Source organism: Thalassophryne amazonica, chromosome 3 (assembly GCF_902500255.1).
Source record: "Thalassophryne amazonica chromosome 3, fThaAma1.1, whole genome shotgun sequence".
Classification (NCBI taxonomy): domain Eukaryota; kingdom Metazoa; phylum Chordata; class Actinopteri; order Batrachoidiformes; family Batrachoididae; genus Thalassophryne; species Thalassophryne amazonica.
In genome coordinates, this window is record NC_047105.1 from 76,422,793 (window position 1) to 76,439,200 (window position 16,408).

General features: G+C 39.5%; 1 protein-coding gene across 1 annotated transcript in view; it reads left to right on the top strand.

Annotated features, from left to right (window-relative positions):
* The window catches only part of kdm5ba (lysine (K)-specific demethylase 5Ba), a 94,919-nt gene that overhangs the window by 58,552 nt on the left and 19,959 nt on the right, over positions 1–16,408 (top strand). The window contains exons 13-15 of the mRNA XM_034166848.1: positions 2,951–3,070; positions 3,764–3,958; positions 11,284–11,465. Of these exons, the coding sequence (XP_034022739.1) occupies positions 2,951–3,070; positions 3,764–3,958; positions 11,284–11,465 (497 nt within the window). The remainder of the gene's footprint in view (positions 1–2,950; positions 3,071–3,763; positions 3,959–11,283; positions 11,466–16,408) is intronic.

Below are 16,408 nucleotides of genomic sequence, written 5' to 3' on the forward strand. Positions count from 1 at the left end.
CAAACCTGTTTTGTTCTGGAGAGAATTTGCAGCAATTATTGTTTGAGAGTTGAAATGATAAAGCTGAAGAGTTGGTTTGACATGAACAAATTGTCATTAAATTGGTCAGAAACTAAAATGTTATTTGGAAATTATAAATTGGATGTACAAATATAGTTAAATATACTTGGGGTAAATATAGATTGTGTCAAGGAAAATAAGTTGTTAGGTGTAATTATTGATGATAAAATTAACTGGAAAGCGCATATTCATCATATTCAAAAGAAAGTTTCTAAAAGTATTGCAATATTGAATAAGGCAAAGTGTATTCTAGATGGTAAATCACTACATACTTTGTATTGTGCATTGATTGCACCTTATTTGACATACTGTGCGGAGGTTTGGGGTAATAACTATAAAACTACATTACAATCATTATTCATCCTTCAAAAAAGAGCATCAAGAATAATTCATAATTCAGGGTTTCGGGATCATACCAATCCGTTGTTTATTAAATCAAAGATATTAAAACTTTATGATATGATTTCATTTAAGACTGTTCAGTTGATGCATAAAACAAGAAATAAACAATTACCTCTCATAATTCAAGCATATTTTACGCTGAGAGAAGGAATGTATAATTTAAGGGCTACGTTTTATTTTAAAATTGCGGGCGCTAGGACGACTAGGAGGTGCTTTTGTGTTTCCATTTGTGGCCCAAAAAAGTGGAATAATTTACCAGAGAAACTTAAGCGATGTCCAGATATTAACCGGTTCAAACATTTATACAAACAAATGGTATTTTCTAGATATGTATTAGATTAATAGGGTTGAGTTGTGTTATATGTAGAGGCTGTTGTACTGGAACCTTTGTTTTTTTTTTTTGTTTTTTTTTTGTGAGTTGTCTGGAGAAATAGTTGACTTCTTTTATCTGTAACTATGTGCTGCTGTGTTCAGATTGTGTTGGATATAAATGTCTATGAACAGGCATATATGCCTGATTGATTTTATACAGGAGGGTAGGCGTGGATAAGCGTTGCTTCTGCCTACACCATTAGGCACCATGTATTTGTTTTATTTTCTTATTTCTTTCCGTCTTTGACTTTTCTGTTATGAGTTTGGTAATATGAGTGAATTTCTGTTATCCATGGGTGTCTATTAAGTAAAAAAAAACAAAAAAAAACAATTGAGAAAATATGCTAGCATAAGTAAAGAAAACTGATTAATTAAAACATTGCTTAGTTTTCCTTTTTTTTCTGTTTGTAAAGTACTGTTCTGAGACTGACTTAAGCCTGGTACCCACCAAATAATAAACCATGAATAATGAGCCACGTATGGGTCTGTCAGCGATTATGAACAATCACGTATCCACTACTATGGCGCCTCTGTGTGCCTCTCTGTACCTCACATGTGCCAGGTATCAGCCTCTAGTGAGCCACGACAGACCTGTCATTTGAACCCCATCCAACCTTGAGTGGCTCGTGTCGCCGCATATGATCCACGTCAAGCCACATATGGTCCATGTAGTGCCACCATAATGCGATGTTGGCGCACGTTTAGGCATGGGTTTGGTCCAAACCTCCAGCCCTCCCACACTTGGTCCCTTTAAAGTGTGGGCTTTCAGTTCACAACAGCATTTAAAGATGTCACATTTTTTAAACGCAGTCCAAAAATAGACGCTCCAGTACAGTCTCACGGGTGTGTGCCTCGTGCCAGGGTGCTGTCGACCTGTAATGCATCAGACCAGCTAGAACTGAAAGATGGGTTCCTGGACAGCTGCCTCTGTGCTTCTCGCTGGCTTGATTTCTTCTGCGGCTTTAAACACAGTCATTTTCACACCGTGTTCCCAATTTTAACTTTGTGTTCGTCCGTTTATGTCTGCAAAATCACTCTTTTGCGTGCGCGCTGCCGTTCTGCATACACAATGAGGTGGCCGATTTAATTGTATACACCTGCTGCCACAGCTCATGTGGATCACTTCAAAAAAAAATTTTTTTATTTATTTCTTCTGCGGCTTACAAGTCACCGTGATACAACTTCTAACTTTGTGTTATGTCTTCAGAATGGGTCTTTTGCGCGCTCTCATTCTGTGTTGCTGGACAGCTCTGCGCTGCTTCTCGGGGCTTCACTTGAGTTATTTCTTCCGCACAGCCACTTTTACACAGTCGTCAAAATTTAAACTTTGTATTCGTCCATTATTGACTGAAAAGTCACTCTTTTGTGAGCTGGCGTTCTACCTAAATGCTCAGTGCACACATACAGCGGAGATCGTGATCCATTAACAAGATATTAAATCAACCATAGACATACTTTTACAGCTAGGAATGAACATGCAACTGTTTTATCAAGCTATAAAAATGTTAAAAGTAGTTCCCTTAAGCTGTTCAAAAATGCATTCCACATGGAGCAGAAAAGAGAGGAAAAAAGCGTCCAGATGAAACAGTCCTCTGTGATTCCAGAAGCAATTAGAAGTGTTTTCAGCATCCAAGGTTTGGTAGAAAATGATTAATCCGGTACAAAATAATTATTTTATATACAGCATCCAGCGCACAGAGCAGGTGGAATTGTGTGCGCAAGAGGGCAGCTGCTCCAAAAATAGCCTCTCAGGTCCTGTGTAGCTGCCAAGCGCTGGGATAATGACCTTTTAGAAGCCTCATAAGCACCACGCACATGCCTCTAAAACCTCATACACAAACTGCCCCACGCTGTTGTTGCTAAATTTTGAACATCTTGAAATTAGCGCCACGCTCGGAAATGAGCCTCGTTAACTGAAGATAATGCCTCTAAGAGCCACCCAGAGCCACCATTCTCCCACCCACAGTAGTTGAATAAACCCTCTCGTAGCAAAAAAAAAACAAAAAAAAAAACATGCTGCATGGCTCATTATTTAGTGGGACCAGGGCTTTAAGACATTTGAAGACTCGTAGCATGTAATTATTCCATTCCCCTCTTATCTCACATTCTTAACTAGATCTATCGCACCAACCAGTGTGCAGGCGAGTTTGTTATCACGTTTCCCAGAGCTTACCACAGCGGTTTCAATCAAGGTTTCAACTTTGCTGAAGCTGTCAACTTCTGTACCATGGACTGGGTAAGAAAATGGTGCCAGTTAATAACTGTATAGTGCTCTGTATTCTGTCTTTTTAGTCCAGACTGAAGACCTATCCATTGTCTATAATAATTGTTTTTATAAATTGCCTTATTTTTATTATTTTACTCTTGTCAATCAATCAATCAATCAACATTTATTTATAAAGCGCTTTACAGCACCGACTGGTGTCCAAAGTACTTAACATTAAAAACACAAATTTACAAAATAAAACACATAGTTTTAATTATAATTTAACTGTCAATGATTGTATTGTTTGTTTGTTGATTCTTCTCTTTATTTATTTATTTTTGCATTGTTGCTATGAAGACCTTTGTGTTAGTGGTCTGTAAAGTGCTACAAAAAAATTAACTTGTGTTGGGGTTTTTATACTTTTGTTTCCTCAAAATAGTCAGATTTGGAAGTTTTTTAATATTTGTGAACGTGTAATATGTTTGCATCATTCTTCAATGCTGCTGTAAAGTGAAATAATAGAGGGGGGAGAATGCAGCAAGTTGCACAGTGGACATCAGTATGGGATAATGCCTTTGAAATAAAGGACAAGTTAAAATGATGTGAATGATGGAAAAAGTTAATTTGTTACTGGAGATGCATATTATTTTTTTATTTCCTTTCTTACTACATGAGTGATTTTGGCCATCACTCCTAAACTTCTAATCTGCTGTTTTCTGTAAGATGCCTCTTGGCCGTAACTGCGTGGAACATTATCGTCAGCTCAGTAGGTACTGTGTGTTCTCCCACGATGAGATGGTGTGCAACATGGCCTCTAAAGCTGACACAATGGACATTGAGCTGGCATCAGCAGTACACAAAGACATGGTCGTCATGGTCCAAGAAGAAGAAGCACTAAGAAAAAAGATTTGTAAAATGGTGAGCAGTTCCAAAGAACCTGTTGTCTTTTTAGAAATTAGTTTAACAGATTTTGATGATTTTGTCAGTGCTGGGAAATTGCATTGCATGTAACTTGTATTACAGGGTATTTGTCACTAGGGCTGCCACAACTAGTTGACAAGTCAGGACTACGTCGACTGTTGAAACCGTTGACAAGTAATTTAGTAGTCGACGAGTCATTTACTTTGTCTTCGTTTTTCTCTCAGTTCATAGTTTTAGGCAGCGAGCTGTCCTGCCGTCAGTTAGACATTAAAATTTTGAAAAAGACTGCGATTAAAACAGTGGCCGTCTTGTTCAAAGCCGTCTAAAATGTGCAGTTTACCGAAGGTGTGTGTGTGTGTGTGTGTCTCTGTGTGTGTGTGCGTGCGTGTGTGCAGAGTCAACTGGCTTCAGACTGCGAGGGAGGGAGGGTGGGGGAGGGAGATTCCGGAGGCACGACGTTACATTCTGCTGAGAACCATCAGTGCACATGAGATGGCGAGTGTGGAGCAGAGAGAGAGGATTTTAACCTGAGTGAACATGTTTAAAAAAACAAAACCAAAACCTGGAGCTGCCTTTTCTTCTCTCTGCACTTTCTCTACCCATGCGGGTCCGATGGCACCACCCTGTTCACACCATGTGCGTGTCGTATACTGAATTTGTGAGATCATGAGATGGAAAAAAAGTTAAATATCCTTAAAAACATCGTTAAAACATGAGAATACATAAATGAACTGAGCAAAAATTACACATACACTGGTAACAAAAAAAAAAAAAACCTGATGTGGAGAAGCTGTACAGTGATGTTCAGAGGCACAGATCACAAAAAGCAGGCAAAAACTCTGAACTTTAACGCTGTTATTTTCCAAAGGTATGTATTTGTTCAGTCTTGAGCTTAATGTATTGTTTAAGCACAAAATGTGACCGATGAGGGACAAAAAGGATGACTACATCACACTAAAATGAATTGGAGTCAGAATAAAAATACAAGCTGCTGATTTGTTACTTTTCAAAGTTATTAAACTGCAGCTATACGTTTTATTCATTTCAAAGTGTGTTGCCTCTTATTTTATTCTGATTTATTTTTTTGATCAAAGTATTTTATTAGTTTTTTCCATTTTTACACACAAAACAAACAAAGAACACAAGCTTAAAATAACCCTCCTGCCCCACCCCTTCTAAACCAGATCAGCTATAATAATAACTAAACTGTACAGGCATCTAAGGACACACAAACACAATCTTAAGTACTGTATGTTAGTATGCATCACAGACCCTGATAGTATTTAAACTAAAACGTCTGCAGGCAAACTCTCAAAATAAGATAGAAATGGCTGCCATGTATCAAGATAAACCTTGACAGATCCGTTACAGTATATCTGATCTTCTCCAAATGAATGATACATAACTTCTCTCATCCATTGACCATATGTAGGTGGATGTAAATCCTTCCATTGGCAGAGAATGAGTCTCCTGGCCAACAGAGAACAAAACGCAATCATAGCCTTCTGTTTTTTACTGAATAGGGCCTCCAGAGGGACAACACCAAACAGAGAGGTCAGTGGAGATGGATGGACAGTCCTACCACAGATTGCAGAAAGTGTGTTGAAAACAGATTGCCAATAACCATGTAGTTTTGGACAGGTCCAGAATGTGTGAACCAGTGAGGCCGGGGACTGTTTACAGCGGTCGCAGGCCGGGTCCAGGTCAGGTTTAAACTTTGACAGTTTGTCCTTAGACCAATGCAGACGATGGACGACTTTAAACTGAAGAACAGAATGTCTCAGACATATTGAAGATGAATAAATGTTCTTGATAATGATTCCCCACATTGAATCTGATATGGTTTCACCCAAGTCCAGCTCCCATTTATGTTTAAGGGAGTCCAAACTCGTCTCATAGTGATAGCTCAGCAGTTTGTAAATCCTGCTGAGTGTCCATTTTGGAAAAGTTTTGCACTCCAGAATCGAATCCACCAAGTTCTTAGAGGGTCACAAAGGGAAACTAACAGAGTTTGACCTCACAAAATGTCTGACTTGGAGATATTTAAAGAAATGTGTGGAGACCAAATTTCTGTACCAGCTGATCATAAGAGGCAAAGATATTATCTACATAAAGATCATAAAGTGAATGCACACCTTTAAGAGTCCAGGTATTAAAAGTTGCATCAGTCAAAGAAGGGACAAACGTGATTATTTGACACTGGGGCAAAAAACAATAGTTCTGTGAAGTGACATGCCCTGAACTGATTCCAGATTTTCAGTGTGTGAGTAACAACAGGATTACAGGTATAGGTTGAGAGTGGATTTGTAAATGGTAACTGAGAGCAAAGTAAAGCAGATGCAGAGCTACATGTGATCGAGGCTTTTTCCAGAGCCACCCAGCTAGGGAGATTATCTGTTTCTAACCAAAATAATAAGGCTCTAATATTCGCTGCCCAGTAATAAAACATAAAATTGGGCAGTGACATACCACCAAGGCTACGGGGCATCTGTAAGATCCTTTTGTCAATTGGAGGGTGCTGTTTATTCCAAATAAATGTGGACAACTGACTGTTCAAATTGGGAAAAAAAAATGATTTTGTCAAAAATATTGGCAAGTTCTGAAACAGTTACAAAAATGTAGGTAATATTGTCATTCTGATTGAATTAATCCTTCCCCCAAGAGAGAGAGGTAGAGTTTGCCACCTGGTGATATCATGCTTAAGATTTGCCAGAAGAGGTGAATAATTAGCCTGGTAAAGCTCCTTATAGCCTCGTGTTACCAAATGCCGAGATATTTAAATTTTTTAGTGTTAATTTTAAATGGGACATTGCCCTCAAGTTTTGCATTTAAAGAAGACACAGGCATGAGCTCACTCTTCTGGAGATTAACCTTATAACCAGATACTCGCCCAAATTCTTGAAGCAAAGCAAGTAGTTCAGGAATACTAGAGAGGGGATCTGAAATGTATAAAAGGGTATCCACATATAAAGAAACCTTATGTTCCATGCCAAACCGGTTTATGCCCTTAATAAGTAAGTTGTTACGTAGCGCTACTGCCAGTGGTTCTGTTGCGATTGCAAATAACAATAGAGAGAGTGGACATCCCTGTCTTGTACCACGTTGTAATTTGAAATAGCCAGATATATTATTATTAGTGCATACTGCTGCCATTGGAGATGAATAGAGTAGTTTTACCCACAACAGAAATTTGGGGCCAAATTTAAAAGACTCTAAGGTCTTAAAGAGAAATCTCCATTCCACATGATCAAATGCTTTATCAGCATCCAGCGAAACTACAACTTCATCATTCTTATGACCGTGTGGGGCAGAAGTATGTAAAACATCAGTCGCCTGATATTAAAAAAGATTGACGGTTTTTTACAAACCCTGTCTGGTCAGATGAGACAATCGTAGGGACCACGTATTCAAGACGCCTTGCTAAAACCTTTGCCAGGATTTTTGCATCAGTGTTCAAGAGAGATATCGGGCGATATGAGCTACAGTTTAAAGGGTCTCTTTCAGTAGCAATGATATAACAGCTTGCTGCATAGAGAGTGGTAATAATGAAGAGGAAAATGATTCTTCAAAAACTGACAATAAAAGAGGGGAAAGCTGATCTGAAAAAGTTTTAAAAAACTCGATGGGAAAGCCATCTGGGCCCGGGGATTTCCCATTGCTACAACAATTTCAGCCACAGTGATATCTCTCTCCAACTCATTTACCAAATCAGGATTTACTGAGGGAAGCTCCAGGTTGCTAAAATTTTTTTCTAATTCAGATGAATCAACTGGTGATTCTAATGTGTACAGGGCGCGGCAAAATTTACTAAAACACAGATTTATTTCAGCATTATGACAACATTCCTTGCCTTGATCGTCATTTATTTTTGGAATAGTTTGATAAGCTGAACGCTGGCGTAGCTGATGTGCAAGCAATCAATCAGCCTTTTCACCATGTTCATAATGACCCTGTTTAGATTTAGATATTAAATACTCAGCCTGCTGTGTTGACAGAGTATTAAATTCTGTCTGGAATAAAACATGTTTCTTCACTAGATCTTGAGAGGGGAGCGACTGAGTGCAGCGTCTAATTGTAATATCTCATCGGTTAGCTGTTGTAACCGTAGCAAGTTTGACTTTCTTTTATTAGCACAGTAAGAGATTATTTGTCCCCTCAAATAGACCTTCAACATCTCCCACACAATACAGTGTGGCATTCCTGGCGTTTGATTAGTTTCAAGAAAGAATTTGATTTCAGATATAATAAACTGAACAAAATCTTCCTCGGACAGAAGTAACGAATTAAAGCGCCAGGGACGGTAAATAGAGTGTGTTACGGGGATCATCAGCTTCATAATGAGAGGTCCATGATCTGATACGACCATTGCTCCATATTCACACTCTCTCACTAACGGCAGAACACGCTTATCGAGGAAAAAAATAATCAATCCGAGAGTATGACTTATGAACACTGGAGAAGAATGAATATGCTCTTGAGGTAGGATTATGAAAGCGCCACACATCAGCCACAGCATACGTTTTTAGAAAGGAGTTAATTGTGTGAGCAGATTTGGTCAAATTAATGTTCCCCACAGCACTACGATCGAGCGATGAAAGAACACCGTTAATATCGCCACCCATCATAAGACTGTGTGATGATATGTTTGGCAGCTTTGAGAAAAGGGAGTTAAAAAATATATTATCATCCCAATTTGGTGCATAAACTGATACCAAAATCACTGGGAGGGTATATAACTTACCAACTACAACAACATAACGTCCAGCTGTGTCTGAGTGTACACTAGACACTGTAAATTGTACCTGCTGATTAATCATCAAAGCTACTCCCCTGGACTTAGATTGAAAATTAGATTGAAAAACCTGACCAGGCCATTTTTTTACTTAGAAGCACACTATCAGCAGAACACACATGTCTCTTGCAAAAAGGCAATATCCGCTCTCATTTGCTTTAAATGACTCATAATTTTACGAAATTTTAATGGGCTATTAAGAGATTTTACATTCCAGCTCACACAGTTAACTAGACAGCCATTTGAATAACTAGTATTTTTCATATTACCAGTCATGATTAGAAAAACAATCCTGATGCACATGAATCCAAAGATACCTGACATAAAGGTCACCACAAATAAACAGATCTGGTTTAGCTCCACCCCTATCTCCCACATGAACATGGAGATAACAGCAACTCTTAAACACAAATCCACACATTAGTGCTTGTATTGAGGGGAAAAAAAAAACACCAACTGCACTGGGCTCCCGTTTTGCCCGTCAGTTAAGAAATAGTTATTAGTTATTAGTGGTAAACTAAATAATAGTTTAAAAAAAAAAAGATGACTCTAAACTTGCTCAAAAAAGTTAATGAAGCCTGTAAATGTGATGAGAATGGGGATTTCACTTCCCGTCGTCTCTGCTCAGCGTAGAGATAATATTTTTCCGAACATATTCCATGGCAGCGTTCGGATCCGTGAACTCCATGTTGACATCCCCGTAAGTGATGCAGAGCCGAGCTGGGAACAACAGTCCATACCGAACATCTCGCCTGTTACGAAGAAGCCTCTTGACGTCAGTGAAAGCTGCTCGGGCTTTGGCCACACTAGCTGTGTAATCTGGGGCAATGAAGACCGGCGCCTCTCTGTATCGAAGCTGCCCATGACGGCGTGCACGCCCCAGTATCTCCGCACACTCCTGGAAGTAATGCATCTTCACCACAATGCCCTGTGGCTTTCCTCCCGCCTGGCGTGTGGTGAAAGTGGTCAATACGTGGTACATTTTCCAGATCCAGTAGCTCCTTGACAAGTTCAGCTAATGCAGTAGCAGTGCTAAACTCTGATGTTTCGGGGACGCCAATCCTCAGATTGCATCTCCTTAAACGCCCCTCCATATCATCATATTTCTTTCGGAGACCATTTAACTCGGCTTTCATTTCAATCACAGCACTGCGCAGAGAAACCACCTCCTCTGACCAGGTCGACAAGCCGTCCTCCACGTCTTTGAATCGAACATTTACCTGGTCTAAATCAGCCCGGAGGGCCGTGGTGCCGCTCGCCACTTCCTTCCGCACCGACTGTAGCTCGCCTCTAATAAATCCAAGGTCTTCCGCCAGGACATCCTTCATTACGGCTTTTATTACCTCTGAGATACTGGATTTTATGGACACTAGAATGTCTGTTTTCAGCGTCGAGAAGTCCATCTCGGTCGACTTTGATAGTGGCGGTGCAGGGTCTTTAGCATAACTCTTATCACAGGTAGCATCAGGCCTAGCGGCTGCAGATCCCATATATTGATATTTTCTCAAACTGAATGCCATCATACACAAAAAAGGAGGTAACACTGTAAAGACAGACTAACAAAACGACAAGGGGTCGAATTTAGCAGAGATAAATTGTAAAAACACCACTATATAGTAAACAAAAAACGGGAGCTCACGCTAAACACTTCTTACTCTTCCGCCGCCATTTTCCCCCCCTCTTATTCTGATTTATTTATACAAAAAATATGGGGAGTGAAATCAGCCTGCATTGTTCTGTTCAGTTTATATCAAAGTTTGCCTGCACATGTCTGTGTATTTTTTCCTTCTTTTTAAGAGTTTGGTGTTTGCATTTGCTCCACAAAGTTTTAAAACACAATAAAAAAGTTCACACTTTTCTTTATAGCAGTTCTGTAATTTCAGGAATGCAACAGAAACAACCACAAATCAGAAAAAGTTGGGACTATATGTAAAATGAAGATTAAAAAATAAAAATGTTGCACTGTTCCCAGTTTCTCCACTCACAGAAGCCAAAAGTTCTTCCCGAGTTGCTTGGTGGCTTCCCTCACTTGTCTCCTTCCAGCATGAACATTTAGTTATTGAGAACTGCCTATCTGACACAGATTTACTGTAAAGTACTACACTGTTTGTATTTCTGAATGATTGATGTAAATGAAGTCTAACAAATAGTCATTGATTTGGAAATGTTCATGTTTTCATCCCCTGATGTGTCTTGGAAAATGCTGCAGGCCTTAAATTTAGGAAATTACGTATGATCCGACGAGTCGACTAATCGCAGAAATAATCGTTGACTATCAAAATAGTCATTTGTGGCAGCACTAATTGTCACTTAAATGCCTCAGCGTGTAAAGTAATTTTATAGGTGTGGATCCTAAGATGTTTGTTGATGGGTTTGAGAACCTTTGAGTATTTTATCATGAGTGAAGTTCCTTTGTATTGGTGCAGATACCACAACGCATGATGTGAAAGTAAGATTTAGAAATGTAAGTGCTATCTTAACTGTCATGTTCAGCAGCTCTGTATCTCTAGGTGTGTATTTGTGTCCCCAGGGTGTAGTACAATCTCAACAAGTTGATTATGAACTGCTCCCCGATGAGGCGCGGCAGTGTTGTAAGTGTCGGACCACCTGCTACCTGTCTGGCATCACCTGTGCCTGCAGCTCTGAAAAGATGACATGTCTGCACCACGCCCAGGACCTCTGCTCCTGTCTTCCTAGCAACCTCGTAATCAAGTGAGCGTAATCCTCAGTAACTATAACAACTGAGCATACGAGATGTTTAATTTTTGATTTGATTCTTGTATTTGTTTTTTATATATATATATATATATATATATATATATATACTACCTATTTTGCAGTCAGACTATTTCATATTAATAAGAATGTACCCAGTTTCTGCTCTTTCCTTTCTCCCATAAATTAAGGGGGATGTCTTAATCGCACCATTAAACAAACAGTGACATAACCATTACAGTGAAATGGTATGAATAAAGACAGTGTTTGCAACAACAAATATGTCACCAAGGACTGTGAAAGGAGAGGGTATAGATGAGGGCAACAGTATTAGGTCCCCCCCTTTATAAAATTTACTGTTTTCTTCAAAAAATTGTCCCAAGTGCTGTTTTTTAAACACAGCAAGGATTTGGATTTTTCAACACAGCGTTTCTAAACATCCTCGTTTTATTTTGTATGCTTACATTTAGGGTGGGCATTTAACCAGCTTTTTTCAAAAAAGGGGGTGGAGTGATGCTTAGCCCTGAGCGCTCCAACATGTGAATATGGTATCTTTTGTGCAAACCATTATCAGAAAAAATATGTTCTCATTTATGTAGTGATTTCAGGTATTCAGATGCATATCAGTGAAACAAATCATCTTGAAAATAGTTTTGTTTTGCAGTAAGGTTTTTACTGTCAGGAGTGGAAAATATATTATGTAAAAGGCTGTCTTGTGTCCAGTTTTTCTTCCATAGTGGGATTTTTACAAATGTTGTTAGGTTCTCCTTTTTATCCCCCTGGTATGAAATATGGAGGGATATAGCAGTCGGCATGACCATCTGTCCATCTGTTTTTGCCTATTAGCGTGATATCTTAAGAACCAGTGGACCAGTTTCATTCATATTTAACATAAGGGTGTACTCGGGTGATTCCCCCAATACCAGTCGATTACGGTGACCTTGGGGTTAATTTCAAATTCACAGCAAGATATTGTCATTGCCACTCTTCTTAGCACGATCTCTCAAGAACCAGTGGACCAATTTCATTCATGTTTAGCTTAAGGGTATACTTGGGTGATCCCTGACACTTTGTATTGCTGATTTGTGGGGACCAGGGGGGATATCTCATCTCTTGATGACTCTTGTGTCAGACTGGTGTGTGGAATTGTCAGTTATTGCAGGAAAGTTTAACTGCTGCCTCAATGAATGTATCAAATCTCTGAGTGTAACAAGGGAAAATACCGTAGTAGATTTTAAAGTAAGAGAGCTGACTACATCAATCCACAGACTCTTAAATTGATCTACAGTGGGGTAAAAAAAAGTATTTAGCCAGTCCCTGATTGTGCAAGTTCTCCTACTTAGAAACATGAGAGGGGTCTGTAATTTTCATCATAGGTACACTTCAACTATGAGAGACAAAATGAGAAAAAAAAAATCCAGGAAATCACATTGTAGGATTTTTTTTTTTTTTTTTTTTAAAGAATTTATTTGTAAATTGTGGTGGAAAATAAGTATTTGGTCACCCACAAACAAGCAAGATTTCTGGCTCTCTCAGACCTGTAAATTCTTCTTTAAGAAGCTCTTCTGTCCTCCACCTGTTACCTGTATTAATGGCATCTGTTGGAACACGTTATCTGTATAAAAGACACCTGTTCACAGCCTCAGACATTCAGACTCCAAACTCAACCATGGCCAAGACCAAAGAGCTGTTGAAGGACAGCAGGAAGACAATTGTAGATGTGCACCAGGCTGGGAAGAGTGAATCTACAATAGCCAACCAGGTTGTTGTGAATAAATCAACTGTGGGAGCAATTGTAAAAAAAAATGAAAGACATACAAGACCATTGATAATCTCCCTCGATCTGAGGCTCCACGCATCATCCCGTGGGGTCAAAATGATCATGAGAACGGTGAACAAAAATCCCAGAACTACACTGAGGGACCTGATGAATGACCTGCAGAGAGCTGGGACCAAAGTAACAAAGGCTACACACTACGCAGAGAGGGACTCAAATCCTGCAGTGCCAGACGTGTCCCCCTGCTCAAGCCAGTACATGTCCAGGCCCATCTGAAGTTTGCCAGAGAGCATATGGATGATTCAAAAGGAATGGGAGAATATCATGTGGTCAGATGAAATCAAAATAGAACTTCTTAGTAAAAACTCAACTAGTCGTGTTTGGAGGAAGAAGAATGCTGAGTTGCATTCCAAGAACACCATACCTGCTGTGAAGCATGGGGGTGGAAACATCATGCTTTGGGGCTGTTTTTCTGCAAAGGGGACAGGACGACTGATCTGTGTTAAGGGAAGAATGAACAGGGCCATGTATCATGAGATTTTAAGCCAAAACCTCCTTCCTTCAGTGAGAGCATTGAAGATGCAACGTGGCTGGGTCTTCCAGCATGATAATGATCCCAAACACACCACTCGGTCAACGAAGGAGTAGCTCCGTAAAAAGCATTTCAAGGTCCTGGAGTGGCCAAGCCAGTCTCCAGACCTCAACCCCATAGAAAATTTGTTGAGGGAGTTGAAAGTCCGTGTTGCCTAATGACAGCCCCAAAACATCACTGCTCTAGAGGAGACCTGCATGGAGGAATGGGCCAAAATACCAGCTACAGTGTGTGCAAACCTGGTGAAGACTTACAGGAAACATTTGACCTCTGCCATTACCAACAAAGAATGTGTTACAAAGTATTGAGCTGAACTTTTGTTATTGACCAAATACTTATTTTCCACCATAATTTACAAACCAATTCTTTAAAAATCCTACAGTGTGATTTCCTGGATTTTTTTTTTCTCGTTTTGTCTTTCACAGTTGACGTGTACCTCAATCAGTCAATCAATTTTATTTATATAGCGCCATATCACAACAAACAGTTGCCCCAAGGCGCTTTATATTGTAAGGCAAGGCCATACAATAATTACGTAAAAACCCCAACGGTCAAAACGACCCCCTGTGAGCAAGCACTTGGCGACAGTGGGAAGGAAAAACTCCCTTTTAAGAGGAAGAAACCTCCAGCAGAACCAGTCTCAGGGAGGGGCAGTCTTCTGCTGGGACTGGTTGGGGCTGAGGGAGAGAACCAGGAAAAAGACATGCTGTGGAGGGGAGCAGAGATCAATCACTAATGATTAAATGCAGAGTGGTGCATACAGAGCAAAAAGAGAAAGAAACACTCAGTGCATCATGGGAACCCCCCAGCAGTCTAAGTCTATAGCAGCATAACTAAGGGATGGTTCAGGGTCACCTGATCCAGCAGCATTTTGAAATAACTGAAGGCTTTTCAGGGGACTTTTAGGACAACCTGATAATAATGAATTACAATAGTCCAGCCTAGAGGAAATAAATGCATGAATTAGTTTTTCAGCATCACTCTGAGACAAGACCTTTCTAATTTTAGAGATATTGCGTAAATGCAAAAAAGCAGTCCTACATATTTGTTTAATATGCGCTTTGAATGACACATCCTGATCAAAAATGACTCCAAGATTTCTCACAGTATTACTAGAGGTCAGGGTAATGCCATCCAGAGTAAGGATCTGGTTAGACACCATGTTTCTAAGATTTGTGGGGCCAAGTACAATAACTTCAGTTTTATCTGAGTTTAAAAGCAGGAAATTAGAGGTCATCCATGTCTTTATGTCTGTAAGACAATCCTGCAGTTTAGCTAATTGGTGTGTCCCCTCTGGCTTCATGGATAGATAAAGCTGGGTATCATCTGCGTAACAATGAAAATTTAAGCAATGCCGTCTAATAATACTGCCTAAGGGAAGCATGTATAAAGTGAATAAAATTGGTCCTAGCACAGAACCTCGTGGAACTCCATAATTAACCTTAGTCTGTGAAGAAGATTCCCCATTTACATGAACAAATTGTAATCTATTAGATAAATATAGTTCAAACCACCGCAGCGCAGTGCCTTTAATACCTATGGCATGCTCTAATCTCTGTAATAAACTTTTATGGTCAACAGTATCAAAAGCAGCACTGAGGTCTAACAGAACAAGCACAGAGATGAGTCCAATGTCTGAGGCCATAAGAAGATCATTTGTAACCTTCACTAATGCTGTTTCTGTACTATGATGAATTCTAAAACCTGACTGAAACTCTTCAAATAGACCATTCCTCTGCAGATGATCAGTTAGCTGTTTTACAACTACCCTTTCAAGAATTTTTGAGAGAAAAGGAAGGTTGGAGATTGGCCTATAATTAGCTAAGATAGCTGGGTCAAGTGATGGCTTTTTAAGTAATGGTTTAATTACTGCCACCTTAAAAGCCTGTGGTACATAGCCAACTAATAAAGATAGATTGATCATATTTAAGATCGAAGCATTAAATAATGGTAGGGCTTCCTTGAGCAGCCTGGTAGGAATGGGGTCTAATAGACATGTTGATGGTTTGGATGAAGTAACTAATGAAAATAACTCAGACTGAACAATCTGAGAGAAAGAGTCTAACCAAATACCGGCATCACTGAAAGCAGCCAAAGATAACGATACGTCTTTGGGATGGTTATGAGTAATTTTTCTCTAATAGTTAAAAATTTTATTAGCAAAGGAAGTCATTACTAGTTAAAGTTAAAGGAATACTCGGCTCAATAGAGCTCTGACTCTTTGTCAGCCTGGCTACAGTGCTGAAAAGAAACCTGGGGTTGTTCTTATTTTCTTCAATTAGTGATGAGTAGTAAGATGTCCTAGCTTTACGGAGGGCTTTTTTATAGAGCAACAGACTCTTTTTCCAGGCTAAGTGAAGATCTTCTAAATTAGTGAGATGCCATTTCCTCTCCAACTTACGGGTTATCTGCTTTAAGCTGCGAGTTTGTGAGTTATACGACGGAGTCAGGCACTTCTGATTTAAAGCTCTCTCTTTCAGAGGAGCTACAGCATCCAAAGTTGTCTTCAATGAGGATGTAAAACTATTGACGAGATACTCTATCTCACTTACAGAGTTTAGGTAGCTACTC